The following is a 22,638-nucleotide window of genomic DNA, read 5'->3' as shown; positions in this document are numbered from 1 at the left end:
TTTACCATTGTGACATACAAAGGTCCTCATGATGAGTCTTGTGTTTGTGACATGGTACCTCAAGACCACATGAATTTGAAACGAGCATTCATAAGTCATGAGATTCGTAACCTTGTTGAGGGAGATTGGGGATATAAAGTAAACTCTGTTGTTACTTATATTTTAGATAAGTATGGTTACACAATTTCATACACCAAAGCTTGGAATGCAAAACAAAGAGCAATTGAGGAAATATTTGGAGATTGGGATAAATCATATGAGTTGCTACCTCGTTTCATGCAAGGCTTAAAAGAATCTAATCTTGGCACTATTGTTCAATTTTATACAACACCAACAACTAACCCAAATGTGCAAAAATTCAAGCGTGTTTTTTGGGCATTTAAACCATGTATTGATGGCTTTGAACATTGTCGGCCAATTTTAAGCATTGATGGAACCCACTTATATGGAAAGTTCAAGGGAACAATTTTGACAGCTATGTCAATTGATGCTAATAATCAAATTTTCCCGGTTGCTTTTGCTATTGTTGAAGCCGAAAATACCGATAGTTGGCCTTGGTTTATGTCATGCATAAGAGTATTTGTTACCAAAAGAAGTGGGTTGTGTGTCATTTCCGATAGACACAAAGGGATTATGAAAGCAATGAGTGAAGTTGGTAGTGGGTGGGAGGAGCCGTATGCTTATCATAGGGTTTGCATTCGTCATTTGGCTTCAAATGTTAATACAAGATTTAGAAATAATGCAGTTAAAGAAATGTGTGGGTCAACGGCAATGCAATTACAAAACAAAAAGTTTGACATAGGATTTCGTCGCCTAGGTGAGTTGAATAGAGAGGCACAACAATATGTTGTTGAAATTGGAATAGAGAAGTGGTCAATTTGCCATGATGGTGGACATAGATATGGAATATTGACTACTAATTTGGCGGAGGCATTTAATAATGTTCTTAAAGGAGCACGTTTTCTACCCGTAATGGCACTCATAAAGTGTGTATTTTTTAGAGTTAATGCATACTTTGTTGAGCGTCGTGAGTTTGCAAGGAAACGGTTGATGAAGGGGCTTCATTATAGTCCGAAGATTACAACCTTGTTGGAGGAAAATTGCCAAAAAGGAGCATACCATAAGGTTGTGGCTTTTGACCATGTCGGAGGGGTGTACCAAGTCACAACACGTAGAGGTTCTCGACCCATGTCACATGGTAACCATTTGCACACCGTTGATTTATCCAAGAGGACATGTACTTGTAACAAGTTCCAAACATACAAGTATCCATGTTCACATGTGTATGCCGTTTGTAAAAAGAAGGGTTTAAATGCTACTTAATTTGTGGACATCGCCTATTCTACCGGAGAACACTTAGCTTCATATGCTTCTAAATTTCACCCTTTGAAAGATGAGGCTTATTGAGGTCCTTACAATGGGCCTAAAATAGTGTGCGATGAGCAAAATAAACGGGGAAAAGGAAGACGGAAGAATAAAAGATTTCTTAATGAAATGGATGAGAAGAGTAAGAACAAGGTCACATGTAGTTTGTGTCGTGGTTTAGGCCACAATAAAAAAACATGTACTTTGAGAGTTAACAATTCACAAGGGTATTCTACTACTTACACTTGTCTTTAATTTTTTTTATTACCATAATTTTTTTAATTATTTGAATATTTATTTTCATGCTAATCTAATAATCTTCTTTTAAATGTGTAGGAATAATGGAACAACATCAACAACAAGGCCCGGTGAACCCGGAACTTCTCACACAACAAGAGGTACACCGGAGCAAGGCAATATTGGAAGGGCGGGACGTTGGTTCCCTTCGATGTAGGTCACACTTAGTTTCACACAAGGGGTTTTTGGTAAGTGAGCATGTAGTTGATTTCATTAGGGACACTCAGTTTTTTTTTATTCATAGGTTAGTGGGGTTGAAGTTTAATGTGGAATTAATAAGTGCTTTGGTTGAGCGATGGAGGCCGGAAACCCATTCATTTCACTTGACTATCAAGCGAGGCTACGTGACCTTGCAAGATGTTCAAGTGTTGTTAGGGCTACGGATTAGAGGGGATATTATTAGTGGACCAACCGCTTATAATTGGCCCTTGTTAATAACTGAACTCTTAGGCAAAACACCGAGTAGTGATGACCTTAAGGGGGCTTCTTTGAGGATTGGTTGGTTGTTAGAACAATTTAGTGGTCTTCCGGAAGATGCAAATGAAGATGTTCTACATCAATATGTGAGGGCATATTTGCTTATCTTAATGGCCACTATCATGTTTCCGGATAAGAGTGGTAATGACATACAAGTTGTTTATTTGCCTTTGTTGAGGGATTTGAGCAACTTAGATAATTACTCTTGGGGAAGTGTCGTACTTGCTACTTTATATCGCAATTTATGTAGAGCAAGCAACGTAAAGTCCAAAGACATTGGAGGTCCCCTTGTTCTATTGCAATTGTGGGCATGGGAGAGGATTAGTATTGGTCGACCTACACTCATGAGACCCGTTAATGCTACCCATCATGGACCGAACCCATTAGGTTCTCAACATCAAATCAGGATTGACTCATTGGGTCGTAGGTGGGCAAGTGTGAATCGTAAGAGGCCGGAAGGGGTGACCACACTAATTGGGTATAGGGATGCTTTTGATTCAATGCGACATGATCAGTTTACATGGCAACCTTACACCCGACAGATTTTGTCTTTTTTGCCCGAGTTTTGTTATGATGACTCCGACGATTGGACAGTGATGGCACCTATGATTTGTTTCGACATTGTTGAGTGGCATTTTCCAAATAGGGTAGCTCGTCAATTTGGGTGGAAACAAATTATCCCGTTAAACTATGATACCGAACCAAACTTGCACAAAGTAGACAAAAGGGGTGCCTCTTCACGGAATTGGATGGAAAAACATCAACCCTACATATCAAATTGGGTTAGGAGGGGTGATTTTCGGTTCCGTGGTGAAGAGGATGATATTGAAATGAGCTACTACGACCCTTACTGTAACACCCCCGTACACCAGAACGCCTTACCAAGGACCATTCCAGTATATGACGGTGTCACCATCTCGGTTTCCCGAGGAGGTAGATCAAATTAGACAATACAAGAACAATATTATATCATTAGAATATCTATTACAATATCATTCTATTCAAGGTCCCTAAAATAAAGTTCAATTACAACACTTGTGATTCTACATCTCTAGACCAGTAGCGTGATGACTCGATCCCTCCAATCCCAGCGGCAGTAATCAACAATACCTGCTAAACCAACTGCTCACCATCCCCGAATGGATCACCGCAGATAACACAAAACAACACGGGGTCAGTACTGACTAATCAAGTATAAGATAAGACAATAAAGTAAACAGCTGATCATCCACCATCTCAACCTTACCACATCGTATCATAATCGACTACACCGCGAAGGGTGTAGCCCTGCCAGGCTACCCATCGCAACAGGTAGCCCTCGCCGCCAGTGGGTGACCGCAGTCCATTCCCACCTAGTCCAGCTCATCATCGAGCGACTAACATTCCCTGTCCCTTAATGTGCACATCCCCTCCCGTGGCGGGTTCCACGGAGGGCGAACTAGGGTGTGAAGCCACTCCCGCAAGTGACTCCACCACAATCACAATCACATAACACAGCTGTCACACCCCAACGACATCATCACCCCAACACCCATACTCCGATGATCGGCAGAGATAGACACAAATTACAATACAATCAAAATCTCAAATCAATTAACAAGAGGCGAGTAGGAGACCCTACCTCATCGCAAAGCATGAAAGACTTCCAACTACAACCAAGACGACTCAATAAGCACCCTAACAATGATGACCATGTCCTATTACACGACTATACTCAAAGAATCATTCAAAAGGGCACAAAGCAGAAACTTGCCTAACCTTGCACATCGGTGACGACATAGACAACCACCACCCACGTCCTCCTTGCTCCGCGAATCCCGATATTCCCATGGTAGGGGTTAGGCTAACTCCTTTGAGGTATGAGGCTATGGAGTGGTAGAGTAGGGTGATGGTCTAGGGTTAGAGAAAGAGAAACTGTCGAGGAAATGAGAAAATAAAAATGAATCTCGCGAACTCGCATTTATAATAACGCGTCGACATCAGCCATACTCGGTCGAGTATATGAATACTCGGCCGAGTAGACCCCACTCGGTCGAGTATTGGTGATACTCGGCCGAGTGGCCCCCGCTAGGTCGAGTAACTAACCTATACATCTCCTATTACCGCCCGATCCTACACCATTCATCCCTAAGGTCTGTTTGGTCAATAAGATTGGTCAACAACGTTCCTAAAGATCCTGGGTGTTACAATCTTCCCCCCTTAAAAGAACTTCGTCCCCGAAGTTCAGCCCGCACGACACTCCCCGCAAGATTACGTACCATGACCTTAACCACCTTCACAAAGGTACACAAATTCACACTATCCATACATTACCATCAGCCAACTTACTCAACAACAATCACCTATCACAGCTACCTTTCCAAACAATAACCCATTCTCAAAACAGTATTCACCCTATACCTACACAAGTATGCAATTGCAACACTTTACACAATGTAAAAAAAAACCATACACACTTGTAAACTACCACGTTCCATACATTTATATTAAATATACAAATGCAAAGCGATACACCATTGTAAAGTACATAAGTACACAATCACCACATTCCGAACACGTATACCAATTATCATCAATTGAATCGAATCTTCATATTACTTGACACCCTTGCGCCATAAAATTTTCATATTAATTGAATACAACATAGATGCGGCTTAAAGAAAACTACACCCTTGCGCCATAAAATTTTCATATTAATTGAATACAACATAGATGCGGCTTAAAGAAAACATAATTGTAATCCAGTAATTCCGAATGTGAGCACACCTAACATACATATGATTCCCAATATTTCATAAAATTAAATACTTACACATGAAGAAGATACATCTTTCATAAATAAAATACTTGTCATAAAAATTGAGTTGAGACCTCCGTGTATAGTATAATCTTTATATTACCTGAATACAACATAGCTATCGCTTCAAGGAAACATGAACATAAATTCCGAATGTTAACTACATACATGTGATTCCAAAATCATAGGTATAACTAAACACATATTTTACATAATTAAATACTTAATTCCGCGACATTACTCTTCCCCTCTTAAAGGAACTTCGTCCCCGAAGTTCACCAGTAATCATTTTCCCAAACCCAACGCTAAAACGTACCACATGACGGTGACATTACTTATAAACTCATGTAGCTCAACTTGTTTTACGACATTACACTCTGGTGACTTATAAAAACCAAATACTTCAACAACCAACATATATACTCTTATAGCGACAGTTAACATATAGAATAATTGAAAAAGAACAGGTCTATACGTAACCTCATTGAAACAACTATCATTGTAACCAAACATATACATACGTATAACACTTCTACAGTGAGCACGTGATATGAGTAAAGTATGACCTTCATATAATTAAATGTCTAGGGTATTCCCCCCCCCCTTAAAATAACTAACCTGTTTTATGCAACCAAACATTCATAAATTTATAGCCGATACCAACAATCACAAATCCATGATACCATAATGATCCATCTGTAGGACGTCATCTAGTATAACATAGTAAAACAAGTATCTAACAAGCTTTGTCACACAATTATCACGTAATTATGAAATTTTCATAACAAATTTCCAATGTCCCTCTGAAGTCGCAATAATCGGCCGAGTATGAAAGGCTACTCGGTCGAGTATAGGAATACTCGGCCGAGTAGACTCCGCTCGGTCGAGTAGTAATATATACTCGGCCGAGTATACCTGCCAGAGAGTGTTTTGTCGACAACCTAGCTATCACTAACAACCTGCATCCATTCTTCACCACAGATCCAAAGCATAACCAATTCCGACATTAAGTGACATTTAAAACTTCTCCATACGATAACCAAGTAACGGCCTTATGGCCAAATACAGTCATCCAACCATAGATACCAAATACTGATAACAACATTCAAAGAAGAACAATAAATCCGATCGATGAGGTAAATCCATCATAGCCAATTAAGTCCAACACCAAATAAATCAAAGTAAATAACCTAACAACCTAAGATCAAAGAACGAGGACCCTCCTCCATGTCATCACCACCACCGCGCCCGCAGGTACTCACTGAACTCCCCGCACGGAAAACCTGCTCGCCGCCGAGTAGTCCCCTCCTAGGCGACTACGGAGTTGGCTCCCCACGGTCTGCGAGGTAGCCAAACTCGATCTCCTCCGGTGGTCTCCGAAACTCGGGTCCACCCCATAATCGTGGAATACTCCCGTATCCACTCCGGTCCTCTCCACCATACAGCCGTGCCAAATCAGTCCCGATGCCCCGATTAAGGGTCATCTCGTGTAGGTTGCGGAGCACCAAAGTAGAAGAGATCCGCTCGGCCCACTCATGAGGCCGCATCCTAGGGTCATTCACCGTAGGGTACTGGCGAGTCCGATACGGGTGGTAAGGGTAAGAGTCGGGGGCGAGTAAGAGGGCTCGGACACAACCGGGTCTACCCTAGGCCGCCTAACTCCACGACGCTCCCTAGGTGGGGGAGGTGCTGCTCTTGTCCCTCATGTACGGTGACGGGCTCGGAGTAAGTCCGGGAGGATCCGTGGGTCGATCAGTGGGACTGGGGCTCGGGTCTAGGATGCCACAAGGCTCCCACTCGGCCAAATGATCAACAACGGGGAGATGAGGCGGGTCCGGAAGCACCATCCACATAGTTCCCCTCACTCTCCAAGCATACGACCCATCATCCATCTTCCTCAACCATCGGTTCGACGCCGATCATCAAGGCGTCCATGGTGGGTACAACCTCAACATACTCATTCCCCTCAGGAGGTGGGGCCTCAAAGTCGGTCAGTCGCTGAGCTAGGCGGGTCACTATGGCCCCGCAAGCAATAAATCGGGTCTCAGACTGTGCCATGCGCTCCAGACTAGAGCACACTATACCAGGAGCATTGTAGTAAAACGGTTTCCGGCGGTGGAGGTTAAGGTAAGACATAAGGAGCATGACTTCGTGAGAATTGAGCTTACTCACATCATCTCTCGAGTAAAGCAGACAGGTCAACATCCTTAGAAACATACGAAGGGAAACGTGCTGGATATCATTAATCAACATGGCACTGACGGTAGGGGCGGGTCCGCGATCAAATACGGAAGGTGCGAGGTGCGCCACTGTTCTTGGCCACGTCACTAAGGTAGTCATCATCCTCGGCCTCTAAACCCAAATGGTCAGCCAACTCATCAAGGGTAAGCTCATGATCCTCATTCATGAGACGAAAAGAGACGGTCTTGCCCTTCCTATCATAAACAAAAGAGCTTAAAAACTCTAAGGTCAAGTGGGGGTATGATTTCTTTCTCAAGTGATACAACCCCTCCATGCCCAAAATCTTGAAAATGTGAACTATGTCCTCCTTAATCCCCAAAGTCTCAAGGATACTAGGGTTGACACATCGGGTGGGGCGAAAAGGACGGCGCATAAGAGCCACAAAAGCCTTACGATGATCAAAGTTAGCAAAAATTACCGATGGATGTGCCTCCACCGGCGGTACAACCGGTCCACTGCTACATTGCCCAGCCTCGAGTTGGACATTCGCGCGAGGTCTCTTGTTGGGTAAACCTCTAGTTTTCACCATACTGCAAGAAAATCATTTTTAACAAAGGATTGACACTTGAAAGTTCTTAACACAAAGGACGGACTGTTTTACTTGTATATCGATTTTCGGAATAAGCTTTGTGAGATAAACTATCAGAAATCACCATGTATTTTACAATTCACATAGTTCCAAGTTTTCAAATCGCCTCAAATCAGGAAATACTCATCAACAATAAGAAGAATTTCGTTTTTGCTAACCCTAGAATTCAGAAAATGAATTTTTCCCCATGAAATTAATCAACCAAAATATACACAAGTTCTATATGTGGTTGAATTCGAAAATCAATAAGTTTAAGACTAAAATTTGGTCGTTTTGAACAAGCAATCGAAATATAGCATGCTAATACACAATGTCTTTGAAAACAAATAAGGGATTGAGTTTAAATCTTACCTTAAACTGATTTAGGACAAGCAAGAATAAGTGTGACACCAAGATGTTACCCAAAAGCTTGAGAAAAGAAGAGTATGGAGTTTTAGAGAGAAGGAAAGATGAAGATGGGAGGCGGAAATAAGAAAGAAAGGCACGAAATTAGGGTTTTTGTATAACCCATAAATAGCCTGCTACAGCAATGCTCGGTCGAGTGTTTAGGATACTCGGCCGAGTGTTTACTACTCGGTCGAGTGTTTAGGATACTCGGCCGAGTGTGCATTACTCGGTCGAGTACCATTCTTACTCGGTCGAGTTTTAGAGACCAGAATCGATTATTATTCTAACAAAATGGGTACTCGGTTATGTAGCTTGATACTCGGCCGAATTTGGTCTACTCGGTCGAGTACTCGCATCTACTTGATCGAATTTTTTTCGAAATAAAGAAGGAGTCGTAACTTTTCACTGTTCCTGCAAAATCAAATAATATCATTCGGAGTTCCGGGATTCCGGCTCGTCACAATTAAAACTGATTCCTACCACGTAAACACATAACAACACGTATATCCGTACATTCATCTCCAAACAATCATCACTTCTACCTTCATCCCTCACTATGCCAAGAAACTATTTTACTGTACCCATATGGCATATGTCACAATCTAATTACGGTACCTACCAGGTTTAGCTCTATATCACATCATTTCTATTTCTGCTAATCACCAGACGTACACATTATTCACATTTGTAACACAATAATTTCACACCTAACACATTCATCATAAAACAAATTGATTAATTTGTCACTGATCACACCTTGCAACAATTCCATATTCACTTCCACTTTTCCACACATCTATCTAACACATACCACTCTAGTAATAGATACGCACACAATAGATGCACACAACACACAACACTTAGCAAACCACGACTCACACTAGCTACCCTTTTCCCGTGTCTGGCTTAAGTCCGATGGGGCCATGATTTTGAAATGAGGGCGCCTACTCACTCAAAATCTAGCATCGGCTGGGGCTCCCAACGTACATACACCAGGTTCATTTTAATTGACACCCTATGTTCATTAATTTCGTTAGTTCAGGTTCCAAAATCGTCGGCTCTGATACCACTTTGTAACACCCCCGTACACCGTAACGCCTTACCAAGGACCATTCCAAAGATATGACGGTGTCACCATCTCGGTTTCCCGAGGAGGTAGATCAAATTAGACAATACAAGAACAATATTATATCATTAGAATATCTATTACAATATCATTCTATTCAAGGTCCCTAAAATAAAGTTCAATTACAACACTTGTGATTCTACATCTCTAGACCAAAGAGCGTGATGACTCGATCCCTCCAATCCCGGCGCGGTAATCAACAATACCTGCTAAACCAATGCTCACCATCCCCGAATGGATCACCGCAGATACCACAAAACAACACGGGGTCGATCGACTAATCAAGTATAAGATAAGACAATAAAGTAAAAACAGTGATCATCCACCATCTCAACCTTACCACATCGTATCATAATCGACTACACCGCGAAGGGTGTAGCCTGCCAGAGCTACCCATCGCAACAGTAGCCCTCGCCGCGGTGGGTGACCGCAGTCCATTCCCACCTAGTCCAGCTCATCATCGAGCGACTAACATTCCCTGTCCCTTAATGTGCACATCCCCTCCCGTGGCGGGTTCCACGGAGGGCGAACTAGGGTGTGAAGCCACTCCCGCAAGTGACTCCACCACAATCACAATCACATAACACAGCTGTCACACCCCAACGACATCATCACCCCAACACCCATACTCCGATGATCAGCAGATAGACACAAATTACAATACAATCAAAATCTCAAATCAATTAACAAGATGGCGAGTAGGGAGACCCTACCTCATCGCAAAGCATGAAAGACTTCCAACTACGGCCGCAAGACGACTCCAATAAGCACCCTAACAATGATGACCATGTCCTATTACACGACTATACTCAAAGAATCATTCAAAAGGGTACAAAGCAGAAACTTACCTAACCTTGCACATCGGTGACGACATAGACAACCACCACCCACGTCCTCCTTGCTCCGCGAATCCCGATATTCCCATGGTAGGGGTTAGGCTAACTCCTTTGAGGTATGAGGCTATGGAGTGGTAGAGTAGGGTGATGGTCTAGGGTTAGAGAAAGAGAAACTGTCGAGGAAATGAGAAAATAGAAATGAATCTCGCGAACTCGCATTTATAATAACGCGTCGACATCAGCCATACTCGGTCGAGTATATGAATACTCGGCCGAGTAGACCCCACTCGGTCGAGTATTGGTGATACTCGGCCGAGTGGCCCCCGCTAGGTCGAGTAACTAACCTATACATCTCCTATTACCAGTCTGATCCTACACCATTCATCCCTAAGGTCTGTTTGGTCAATAAGATTGGTCAACAACGTTCCTAAAGATCCTGGGTGTTACACTTACATGGTTTGGTACCGGGATCGCACTATTCTTCGCTTGAACCCTTTTCCCCCACAAGCTACTTATCAAGCACCCTTTGGAGCCACAGAATATCTTGTAAGTACACTTAATATACTTGTCTTAAAATTCTTAACCAATATATCATAAAATGTGATTAGCTTATACTACTTATTTTGTTTTAGGCGCAAGGTTTCGTCAATGTCCATAATACATGTGATACGGAGCTACGACAAATGCCTCTTGAGGTGCCTCCTCATTTCCGGACAATGGTTTCACACCTACGGGACTACTCCTCTCAATCGCTTGAACATGTAGGCTATTCCCATCTCCTTCAACCAACCGTAGAACCAAGGGAAGAAAGTTCACCAATGGTTCAAGAGTCCCTCGACTCAATGAATGTGGATGACGATGCACCATTGGTTCAATACACAAGGAGGGGTAGACGCTCTAAGTCATCCATGCCGGCTAGACACTCTTTGTCTTCCATGCCTTCCATGTCTTCAATGCCGGCCATGTCTTCAATGCCTTCCATGTCTTCAATATCACCCGTCAATGAACAAGGTACCCCGGAGCCTAAGAAAGGGTTTTGGAGTCGCATTCGAGGAAAAAGCAAGAATAAGACTTGAGGACTTGATGTAATAGTTAGAGGATTAATGGTTTGTTTGACATTTTAGATGGTTAATTTGTTTGACATTTTAGTTGTAAAACTTATAATTTAATCCCCTTGTGCGAAGCTTATGTGGTGTGTAAACTCGGTTTTTATTTATAATAGGCAATGGTTTATGTTGTCCTTTGCATTGTTGAGCATTGTTGAGTTTGGTTTTCTGTTTTGGCAAAGGAAAGATACGAGAACGAAGGGAATTTGTGCAGCAATGAAAAAAAAAAAGAAAACTGGCTAAACACGCCATAGCTAATGGCGGGTTTCAAGAGGAAGACACGCCATACGTAATGGCGTGTTTAGTATTTGGCATTTTGATCAGCTACTGGAAAGGGGCTAAAAATTGTGCTGCTTAAACACGCCATAGCTAATGGCGTGTTTTGTTCTTAAGACACGCCATACGTAATGGCGTGTTTCCTTTGCTTATATTGTTCAGCTACTGACTTTGGGTTAGAATTTTAGACTGCCTAAACACGCCATTACGTATGGCGTGTTCTTTGAAGTAAACACGCCAATACGTATGGCGTGTTTAAGCCTCATACAACCTCGTCAAAACCGAGCCTACGTGGACACCATTTCGATAAATGTTTTAAAAACCGACCCAAAACGACAATTCTTTTATTTTTGAGCATTATTTCAAAAACGGACTCTAACAATAATAATAATAATAATAATAATAATAATAATAATAATAATAATAATAATAATAATAATAATAATAATAATAATAATAATAGTAGTAATAATAGTAGTAATAATAGTAATAGTAGTAGTACTAGTAGTAGTACTAGTAGTAGTAGTAGTAGTAGTAGTAGTAGTAGTAGTAGTAGTAGTAGTAGTAGTAGTTGTAGTAGTAGTAATAATAATAATAATAATAATAATAATAATAATAATAATAATAGCATTACAAATTAAGGTCGCCAGTTTATAATTGCACGAGATTTAATATACAACAACTTGAGTAAATTAAAAATATAATATACTAATAAATGTATCATTGTAATAATTTAGATACTCTATAATTTAGATAGTTCCATAACGCGAACATAAAAACTCCACATACGTTATATAACTTCATTGCTTAGACAAAATAATACTCCGTAATATAAGTAAGTTTGATCTAAATTTTTATAAAATGAATTCAATCAAATCGAAAAAATTAATTAAAAACCAATTTAAAGATGAATATATTTAATAATCCTAACATGATTTTTATACTACACTTTAGACTTATACAAAGAACCCAGAGAAATCTTCTACATTTAACTTACATCAGTTACATGAACGGGAATGAAAATGACACAGTAAAAAAAGGTATGACGGTATGTATAGCTGCAAAAAGGGGTCACTCGGGTCGAATCATTTTGGGTTTCTTTCAAGTATTTTAGTCGCATTAAGCAGGTAAGCACGTAAGGTTATTTTGGGTCGGCCGATTTTTGGGTCAATGATTAGGGGAAAAAAATGTACACTTTTGAATTACCATTCATGATTTATTATTTATTTTAACATAAATAATGCTCCCTATGAAATGTGATTTCATATAAGTCATTTCAAGTCTATTTAGGTAAATTAGAGTTAGGTTTTGTTTGAACTTTTTCAGGTTGGGTAGTTTTGAATCAGGTGGGGTCAGTTATGACCTATATATGTTAAAGTAGGATCGGGTCGGGTTGGATTTCGGGTCACATTTGAGTGTTCATTTTTCCAGTTTTTTATTTATATTTTTATATGCGTAAAACAAATTGCTGAGGCTTTCAATTAATAAAATTGTTTCCACATTTAACTTTCATTGTAACTTAGCAAAATAATCGAAATAGAAAAATGAAAGAAATAAATACTCCTAAAACTGTGTAACCCCCACCACTAAGTATAAAACTATTTTTCTCTCCTGAAATTAAGGGGCCAATAAGAGAGCTTTAAAAAACCTAGCTTTTATACTAGGTAGATATCTATGCAACAATGAGATTCCCCAATTCACACACAAAAATTTGGGAACCTCCCCAAAAGTAACACAAATTGACTTACTTTTTTTTTTGGGGACCACCCCTAAAAAAAGTGGAGCCCCAAATATTGGGGAGCTTGGTGCAACAATGAGAAGCCTCATATGAGGAGAGAGAGGACATATGAGGAAACACCTCCTCACCTTTGCGGATGCTCTAAGAGGGGGATTTGTCCTAAGTTGTGTACTACAAATCTACAATAGCTTAACTTTTCTAACGTGTTTTCTGGAATAGCATATTACATTTATGGTTAACATTACGAATTTACGATCCCCATCATTTTCTATTTTTCCATCGTTGCAAAAATTCTACACGAAACCAAGGATATTTATTTTCTTAAGAAAAACCCAAACATTTTTTTTAAATTGATTTGGAAATAAGGAACAACAAGTCAAGACGAGCATATCCGCCACAATCGATTGGTCAAGTATTACCCACTTATGTGGAAGTAAATAAGACAAAATAAATCGCTACTTCCTATACTCACGACTTTTGTCTTATCTACCCAGGATAATACTTGACCCGTCACAAATAAAAATTTAATTGGGTTATTTCATGAGATTAATCCGAACTATGCCTCTTCTTCGCATATTAATCCAATCTCTTATGGCCACATTTTTCCTGTATTGACTTTTGCATTTTTTGACGGGTGATAACAGGTAATGTAACAGGTGAAGAAATGGTGAGTCTCATTCTTCATCTTCTTCCTTGTTCAATTCTTAACCCAAAAACAATTTTTTACATCCACTAATAAGTAATACACTATCTCCATCAGCGTACTTAATCAGCTAAATCGCACACCTATCAAAAATAAACCAACTGGCCTAACTAATGCAATAGAGGTAGTCGAGATCGTATCCACATGGAGGCTGTTTGCAATCTAAATGCCAATTCAAGTCTGTCTGAGTCACAAAATTGGGGGTTTGAATTGGGTTTGTCTATTAACTAAAGTAGCAAACAAAGAAAATAAAATGATAAACGATTTCAAATAAGCGGTCTACAACGATCTAAGGTAAGGTTAACGGTCAGCAATAAACGGTCTGAAGAGGTCCTCTCGGTCCACTATTCGCCCTAGAACTCTAATGTAGCTCTCGCCCTAGTTAAATTATTCTATTGTTCATAGCAAGTCTTCGCCTTTTCCAATCTCTCGATCCAGGTCAAGGTTTAACAAGATGGTCAACTAATTACGTGCACTTAATTAATCAAACCGCTATCAGATGCTACGATTAACAATTCAGACGAAGTAAACAGCTATACCTAAAACCCTAATATATTATATCATAGAACCGCGGATCCCCTAAATCCTAGCATAAGAAGTTTAGCTACGCATAATTGAATGAAGAACAACAATTAAAGTAGAGAAGAAAACTAAGGATTTCATGACGGAATTAAATAGGTATTTAACTAGCATAAAACGGAATTAACAATAACAATAAAAGAACAATAACAAAATTTAAAGAAAGATGAACGAAGAACGATTGAAGTTACCAAAATTAAAAGGAAATAGATCCAAAATTCCAAAAGCAAAAGTAATGTGTAGTACTCTTTTTTTGCAAAAGAAAAAGATGCCCTAATAAAGTTCTCAACTTCTCCTTCTCCTTATATAGAAGTAGCTGATAATTATTAATTAAACAACTGATGGGCCGAAATAACTAAATAAATCATCACGGCCTGAATAGCGAAATAGCTGATCGACCAGAACGACTAGAATAACAGTCGATCGATCAAAACTCAATTCAACATCAACAGATAAAGTCGATCGACTATATGAACCAGTCGATCGACTATTCAGCATCAGCATCGTCCACTTTACTTCTAACGTGCTTCCTTACGTCTTCCTGCATTCCAAGATGATCATTTCCGAGCTTAACTTCACTAGTATCCCGAATGCAACTCCGGGGACGGGTTTTGGCTCATTCTTCACCTCTTGGGTCAACAACCTACATGAAACATAATACGACCCAAAGTAACCGAAACAAGGGAGAAGAGTAGCTTACGCTACTCAAAATGGCATAGAAATGCATGCAAAATGGAAAGAAAAAATGTATAAATGAAGCACACATCAGTACTTGCTAGGTATATGAATGCATCCTCTCCTTCTGATTCATTAATAATATTTTCTGAACTATTGATGAAATTCTTCCCAAGTACGTGCAACTTTTCTCAGAAAAAGAGATAGGTTGTGCACCTACATGAGTAGAATTATCAGGAGGTTTCAATAGTTTCGAAGTTTGATTTGAGTTCGATTCACAAACAATGAAGAATTTGTTAACCTCGTAATTTTGACTCGAAACCAACCCCACCAGCACCTCCAAATCCATCTTTTTGCCCAGTTGAATCAAATGGGTACTTGAAAATGTGAAGTACCACCCAAATTTGGACTACCCATATATCATCAGTAAAACCAGCCGAACTCCAACCATTCCCGTAAATTTTATGATTGTTTTGAACATCTTGGAAAAAATCCGCCATTTTCTACGGAACCAAGATTGGAACGTTGAGGTAAAGAGTTGCTAAAGATGTTACCTTTTGACGGAAATAAGTAAGAAATCTCAGATGGGCTTAAACTTGAAGGATTAAATACACCACCGTAATCGGCTAGATCCGGGTCTTGTTTGGTTGTTGTGTCCTAAGGTTGTGGCTGGATAGGAGAGTAGTAGTCTTCGATTGTGGGTGTCATGGTGGTTTGCGTGAGGTCGTCAGTTGTGGGTGGGGGATTTGGAGTAGGGCGGTGGTTAGAGCCTTAGCGGTGGTTGGGGAAGATAATTGTTAAAAATAAATAAAACAATAAAACAGGTTTTTCATTTTTTTTCCCTAAAATAAATATAAATTTAACCTGGATAAAAGGTGGCCAGTTACCTAGTCTAATTTGAGAAGACGATAGTTAAAGATGGGTTTATTATAAGTTAAAACATTGTTTGGATTATTATGAGAAGACGGGTAACAATAGGATTAAGCTGGATAAGTATTCAAGACATACACATCTCCTATCTCTCAGCCCTAAACCATTTCTTGATGACTACAACTTTCCCAAGCTCTATATTTTCCATCAATTAACTCTCACCAAAAACATAATCAGAAAAGAATGGCAGGAGTAGGACCAATGACACAAGACTGGGAGCCAGTTGTGGTGCGCAAAAAGGCACCCAACGCCGCCGCTAAGAAAGACGAGAAACTCGTCAACGCCGCCCGTCGTGCCGGCGCCGAGATCGAATCCGTTCGCAAAGGTCGCTCTCTTTTCCCTTCCGATCATCTTACTCACTCCGTCTTAGTTTACCTTTTAATTCTATTCTTTGTGACGAGTATTTTAATTTTAATTAAACCTAAACAAATGATTGAGACGACGATACTACGTCACTTTGATCGGATATTTTTGTTATTTTATACTCCATTGATTTAGTTATCCGTTTATGCGATTCTCGATTTAATTTATATTTATGTGACATTAGAAATTTGTTTTCAAGCCTGTTCATACTTTTTTTTCAGGGTTTACTTGAAAGCTTGAACCTCATGCTAGGGTTTTTGGTTTCGTTTATTTGTAATTTTTTCGTGTCTGTATGTGCGGATGTCTTGATAATTTGATGAGGGTACTTGGGTCATTTCACTCATTTGGAATTTTTTTCGCCTTATAAGGAAATGGTATGAATCCAATGAATGAGTCGAAAAAAGATTAATGGTATGAATACAGAGAATAGGAGGGAGTAGCTTTTTATGATGAAGAGTTTTTGATGTGTTGGCTTTATCTTTTGTTCCCTCTTCGTTCTGATATAGGTGGTATTATTAGTTATTCAAGGTTGAAGCTTGACATGGTAATCTTTTTGGAGTTTGGACTAAATATCGGTCTTTAATCTTTCGTTCGCAAACATGATGGTTTGGTTAGTTCCTTAAGTGTTAATTTAGATGGTGGATTTAGGAGTGTTGGTTTAAAGTTGGGGTGGAGTGGTTTCGTTTCTCATGTATGAGTTTAAGGGTGTGTTTGGATAGCAAAAGTGGAGGGAAAGGGAGGGGAGGGGGAAGGAGGGAAGGGAAAGGGAGGGGAGGGAAGAGGAGAGGGGATGAGATATGATTGTTTGGATACAATTTCCCTCCAAATCTTGCCTATTGTGAAGAGATTTTGATTAGGCTTGGAGGAGGGAAATTGGATCCCTCCAAATCTCTCCCCCTCCATTTCCCTCCACCCTCATTTACTATCCAAACAAGGGATTTTAAATCCCCTACTCTCCCTCCCTTTCTTTTCCCTTCAAATCCCTCAATCCAAACACACCCTAAAGGTGGCAGTAAGACTAGAGGTTATGATTGATTTTAAAGGCTTGAAAATTTGAGGATTGGTTAAATCCTGTCATGGGATATTAATTGTTTGTTGTCTTCGCCGGTCTTCCTTTTCGTGTATTTGCTTATCCACAAATTGCGAGTTAGATTCCCAGCAACATTTTGTTTGTCATGTAAATGATTGATCAACTCCCAATTTTCCTTCTAATGCTGATTTTATATTAATGAAGTTTATGATTATGAAAACTTCTTGTTGTAAATTGCGTGGTTATATTCGAACAAGTTGCTTAAATAGTGAATGATTCCCATGCTTATTCTAAGTGTTGCTTTATTTTATTTCAGCTGCTGCTGGAACAAACAAAGCTGCATCTAGTGGTACCTCTCTGAACACTCGTAAGCTGGATGAAGAAACCGAGAATCTTGCTCGTAAGTGCCTTTCTATCTCTGCTTTCTTGTTTCACATGTGTTGCATTAACATTCTTAGATTACATGAGCTTTGGTATGTTGGTTAAATTTATACTTTCAAGCTATTTTTTTCTTGGTTTAGTTTTGGGGAAGAAACACAAATTGTTTTCTTGCTGCTTTCACCCAGACGTATTGGGTCTAATCTCTAGTATTAGAGACTAGTATGACACTTTCTTTTTCCAGGTGTTACTAAGTTGAAATAGCTTAAGACTCAATTATGGTTGGTAAAAGCAAGTGGTTAAGCTAGTAATATGGTTATTAAAGCCAATCTTACAATTTTTAGCGTAAAATTGTCTCTTCGAAATCGTTATTTTGTTTCAGAATTGATGATCATGTCAAAGGGATTACTATCAAAAGTGAATCAAATAATGGTATAATTGATATTTCCTTGACTCTTCTTACTTTAACTGTTCACAGACGACCGTGTGCCAACTGAACTGAAGAAGGCTATTATGCAAGCTCGGACGGACAAGAAACTCACCCAATCTCAACTTGCACAGGTTTGTTAACCTGCTGACATTGTTATTTGTGCTTATCTACACATTTCAAGTATTAGGATAATAGTAAAATATTGGGTTAAGACTTGATATTAGAACCGGTTTTGATGGCTGTCATTTATGCGATTGACATCCTGCTCAAAAACTCGCCATGGTAACCTTCAAAACCTGCACTACTATCATGATTTGGTGTCCTGGGGCAAATTTAACACCGTAATAGCAAGTAGAAACCATAGTAGAAGCTAATGGTGGGACCCCTAGTAGCCCTTACTTGGTCATCACTTATAAGGGCAGATCTAAGAGTTGTAATTTGGGAAGTGATGCCATAGCAGATGGCAACTAGCAATTAGATTTTCCCTTGTCTAGGGAGGATGCTAAATCTGGCTTTATAACAAAGATCAAATGCTGCGTCTCATACTCAGGCTTATGTGGGGTATACGCACAGCGATGAAGTTGGGCGTTGTTTTCTTGAGTCTGAGTTTAGGGTTCCAACACTCAACTTAAGACTTTCGAATGATATCTGCGAATGCTAAAAGTGTCTCTTAAAAATAACATTATACGAAGTAATGTTGTGAAGTGTTAAAGCATTATGTTGAGTCTGGCTTGCGTCAATTGATGCATTCTACCATCAACTTGATGTATTGTTTGGTGTAGAGGAGGGACATTGTTATTACAATATAAAAGGAAGAGATATTCAGACCTATGACCTATTGGTTAAGCCTTAAATTACTTCAGATTTTGCCACCAAGTCAAGACTTCGTTGGTACACCATCTACTTGACATTGATATCACAATGTAATAGTAAACGTGTGTGATGTCATGCAGATAATCAATGAGAAGCCACAGATCATTCAGGAATATGAATCAGGGAAGGCCATTCCAAATCAGCAGATCATCGGAAAACTGGAGCGTGCTCTTGGTGTGAAGTTGCGTGGAAAGAAGTAGGCTCATCACTACCCATAAAAATTGTATCGTTTTCTTGTGTGTTTTAGTTGTGTCATGGATTGTGTGAGCTTGTACTTGGCGTAAACTAACTTTCCGACTATGTTGTTTTTGTATAAAGTACGGTTTGGACCAAGTTTATGGATATCAAATAACGCTAATGGGAGAATGTTGGGTTGTTTCAAGGTGCTCTTGGCGTGACTAATTGTTTGCTGAGCATTGTGTATGTTTGTTAATTGTGATCTTGCTGCCCTTTTGGTTCTGAGTTATCGTGGTTGCTGGTCACTTAATTTTATGCTTATGTTGAGTGGCAGTTCTTCAGTAGTAGTTAGATCATAGATAAATCCGAGTTTCTAAATTTTCAAGTGGAGGTACTAAGGTAGGATTGAGATGCCTGTCCGTCGAGTATATACAATTATAGTGCACCTTACTTAATCGCCCATTCAATATCTTCTTTGATCGCTTTTGTGACTGCTTGAAGGGGAGAAATGGCGAAAATAGGTTTGCAGTTGCCAGACCCATCCAGTGCCAGCCTTAAAATTAGGTTTCCATGCAGCATCACACTTAATTCTGCATCAATTCTCACAACCACCCAAAATCTGATAAGATTTAATTAGACTACTAAAGCTATCATCAATAGAAGGGTGCATGCATGGTATCCTCTTTCTTATGACTACACCTCTGAGCTTGAAGGCTCTCACCTCTCAGTATACAACACCACATCATCTTTTGATTTATTTGCTGCAATCATCAAGTGATGGCAGAGTGTTCCTGAAAAGCTTTTTCAAACCTACAACATCAGATTCTCCCAAGTGTAGCCACCAAAGTTAAAATAAGTGTGTTTCCATCTTTATAATCCAGATTCGATATCAAGAGAAAGAACCATTTCCGTCTTAAAACCAAGTGGACACCCAAACCAGATGTTTCGTGAAAAAGTGGAGTCCCTAAAGAGATGGTCTAAGGTCTCCACATATTCTTGACTTGACTTGCAAAGACAACAGGAGAAATATTCATCCATCTTTCTTGATTTGTACTCGGAACCCACATGGAGTGAATGTGATTTTATCTCCGAAAGAAAAACCTTCCATTTTCTGGAATTCGCAGGTACCAAAGCTTGGTGTTGGAGAAATTCTTTTGATATCTCTTTTTCAGTAGAATTACGAAGTCGATAGCCATAAAATAACCAGATTTAACAGAATAATCCCCAGAAATAGGACTCGAGTAAAACTTATCCGTAGTGCCCTTCGCAGGAATTGGAATAGCTTTTTTGACGACAAGTTCATCCTTAAGAGGACCAAGCATAGATAAAGAGTTAAGGATAAGATAAGGATCCGAACTTTGCTTATTTTTTCAGTTAAGGGACTCAACATTTAAACTTTACGGTTAAGGACCCGAGACTAACACCATTAGGTTCATATAATGCAAAGTGTATATGGCTTACCTAAAATATGTTCCACACCCCACACCTCACGTGTGGACTTCTTTTCTTTTTTAATAAACTAGTTGGAACGGCATCCAACTTTTTTGATTATGTTCAAGATGAAGTTGATGTAACGGATAGTCTTATGTTATGATGTTATTTCATAAATTTATTTTTTGATAATGTGAAAAGTACAAAGAAAATATTAAAAATGCAATGCAATCGAAACGTATTATTAAAATTGGATTCATACGGTATTAGTTTGATCTGAATTTTATGGGTAAGGTAAAAAGTTATTTTGCTCAATCGTTTTTGGATGAATTGTTAATAAATATATAAAATACAGTAACCAAGTTGTCTAGTCATCCTACAACATGTCGATTTTATAAAAAAGATAAAAAATAATATGAGAAGCTCGCGTACAACGCACGCGGCGGTAAACTACTGAATAATATTCACAATTCGATAAAACCACTGAAAGACGTTATATACTGTAAACATATACTTTGATCAAACACTCTTAGTAATAAACGGAGTACAAATTACACGCTTTGTAATATTTAATTATACATATGCTTTTATTCAAACAACGCTTTTTAGTAAACTACACTAAACAGTAAATTCGTCGCTCGAAGTAGCCACTACTTCGACCGTTTCATAGGCCATCTGACGTTTCAGCTGATTGTATTTTTGCTCTAACATATGATAATTATGTTTAACATATTGTAGATCATAGAAATTGAAATCAAGAACATCGATTTCATACACATCACAAATAAATTTCATTGCTTTTCGAGTGCAATTTTGTTCTGATGGACCAATAAGTCTTGATGGGCTACCAATAAATTTAGCGCATTTGGGAGGATTTCCGATTCCATGTATCTGGACATAAGCTCTTATCTCGTCATGAGTGACAACGTGTATTCCATATTCTGCATGTGCTAATTTGATCTGATTTAAAATAGCATTCAACACGGTTTTAAGATTAACTTCCACACAAACTCGAGATGTATCCATCGATTCTAGAAAAAAAACAAAGCAATTAAGCCGTTAGTTAATGTTATATGTTAAAGAAACAGACACATGAAAAAAAAATAAAAAAAAAATTATAGATATACCCATTATGTGCAGTTCGATTGTAATAAGTATTCGATGTATAAGACATGCATATATGTATATATATATATATATATATATATATATATATATATATATATATATATATATATATATATATATATATATATATATATATATATATATATATATATATATATATATATATATATATATATATATATATATAGAGGAGGGATCAAGAGAGTCCACCTACAATCCTTGAGTCCATAAGTCCTTATTAGGACCATTGAAAAGATGGGATGAGGGGTTGAGATTGAAAGGAAAAAAGGGGGGATTAAGGCTAAAAGGAGGGGATTGATTCTAATTAATCACTTCCTCTCACTACCTTCACTAATCAAACCCTAATTTCACTATAAAACCCTTCTTTTTCCACCCACTTCTCTCTCATCTCACAATTATCCTCCCCCTCATCTCTCTAAAAACCAAAAAAATCTCAAATCCTCTCAAAAATCCAACAAAATTCAAAAACCAAATAATTCAAAAAAAATTTCCCCCTCTTCCTCACCTACCCGACCCCACGTCCACCTCCACCGCCACCTACCCACGCCCACCACACAGCCCCTCTACCACTCCGGCGTCATTGCTCCACCCCAAACCAACTCTACGACCGCCACCACCTCACTAGCCACCGCCTTCTTCCTCTCTAACAACCGCCCACAACAACATCTCGACCCGACACCATATT

The 22,638-nt window shown here is 39.1% G+C and overlaps 1 protein-coding gene across 1 annotated transcript; it reads left to right on the top strand.

Annotated features, from left to right (window-relative positions):
• The first annotated feature begins 16,148 nt into the window (after window positions 1-16,148).
• Window positions 16,149-19,578, top strand: LOC141633649 (multiprotein-bridging factor 1a). The gene is made up of 4 exons (XM_074446076.1): window positions 16,149-16,447; window positions 17,832-17,915; window positions 18,372-18,454; window positions 19,277-19,578. Exons 1-4 carry the CDS (start codon window positions 16,306-16,308, stop codon window positions 19,394-19,396), a joined length of 429 nt encoding a protein of 142 aa, XP_074302177.1. The 5' UTR covers window positions 16,149-16,305; the 3' UTR covers window positions 19,397-19,578.
• Window positions 19,579-22,638: the final 3,060 nt, after the last annotated feature.

Source organism: Silene latifolia, chromosome Y (assembly GCF_048544455.1).
Source record: "Silene latifolia isolate original U9 population chromosome Y, ASM4854445v1, whole genome shotgun sequence".
In the NCBI taxonomy this organism is placed as follows: domain Eukaryota; kingdom Viridiplantae; phylum Streptophyta; class Magnoliopsida; order Caryophyllales; family Caryophyllaceae; genus Silene; species Silene latifolia.
Note: the sequence above shows the minus strand (reverse complement) of the source record. Positions and strands in the feature narration are given on the sequence as shown.

Excerpts from the sequence above, each read along its gene's own strand:
- LOC141633649 (XM_074446076.1), top strand. The coding sequence starts at position 16,306 with ATGGCAGGAGTAGGACCAATGACACAAGACTGGGAGCCAGTTGTGGTG. Across the intron at positions 17,916-18,371 it reads AGAAACCGAGAATCTTGCTC|ACGACCGTGTGCCAACTGAA; the intron begins GTAAGTGCCTTT and ends AACTGTTCACAG. Across the intron at positions 18,455-19,276 it reads CCCAATCTCAACTTGCACAG|ATAATCAATGAGAAGCCACA; the intron begins GTTTGTTAACCT and ends GATGTCATGCAG.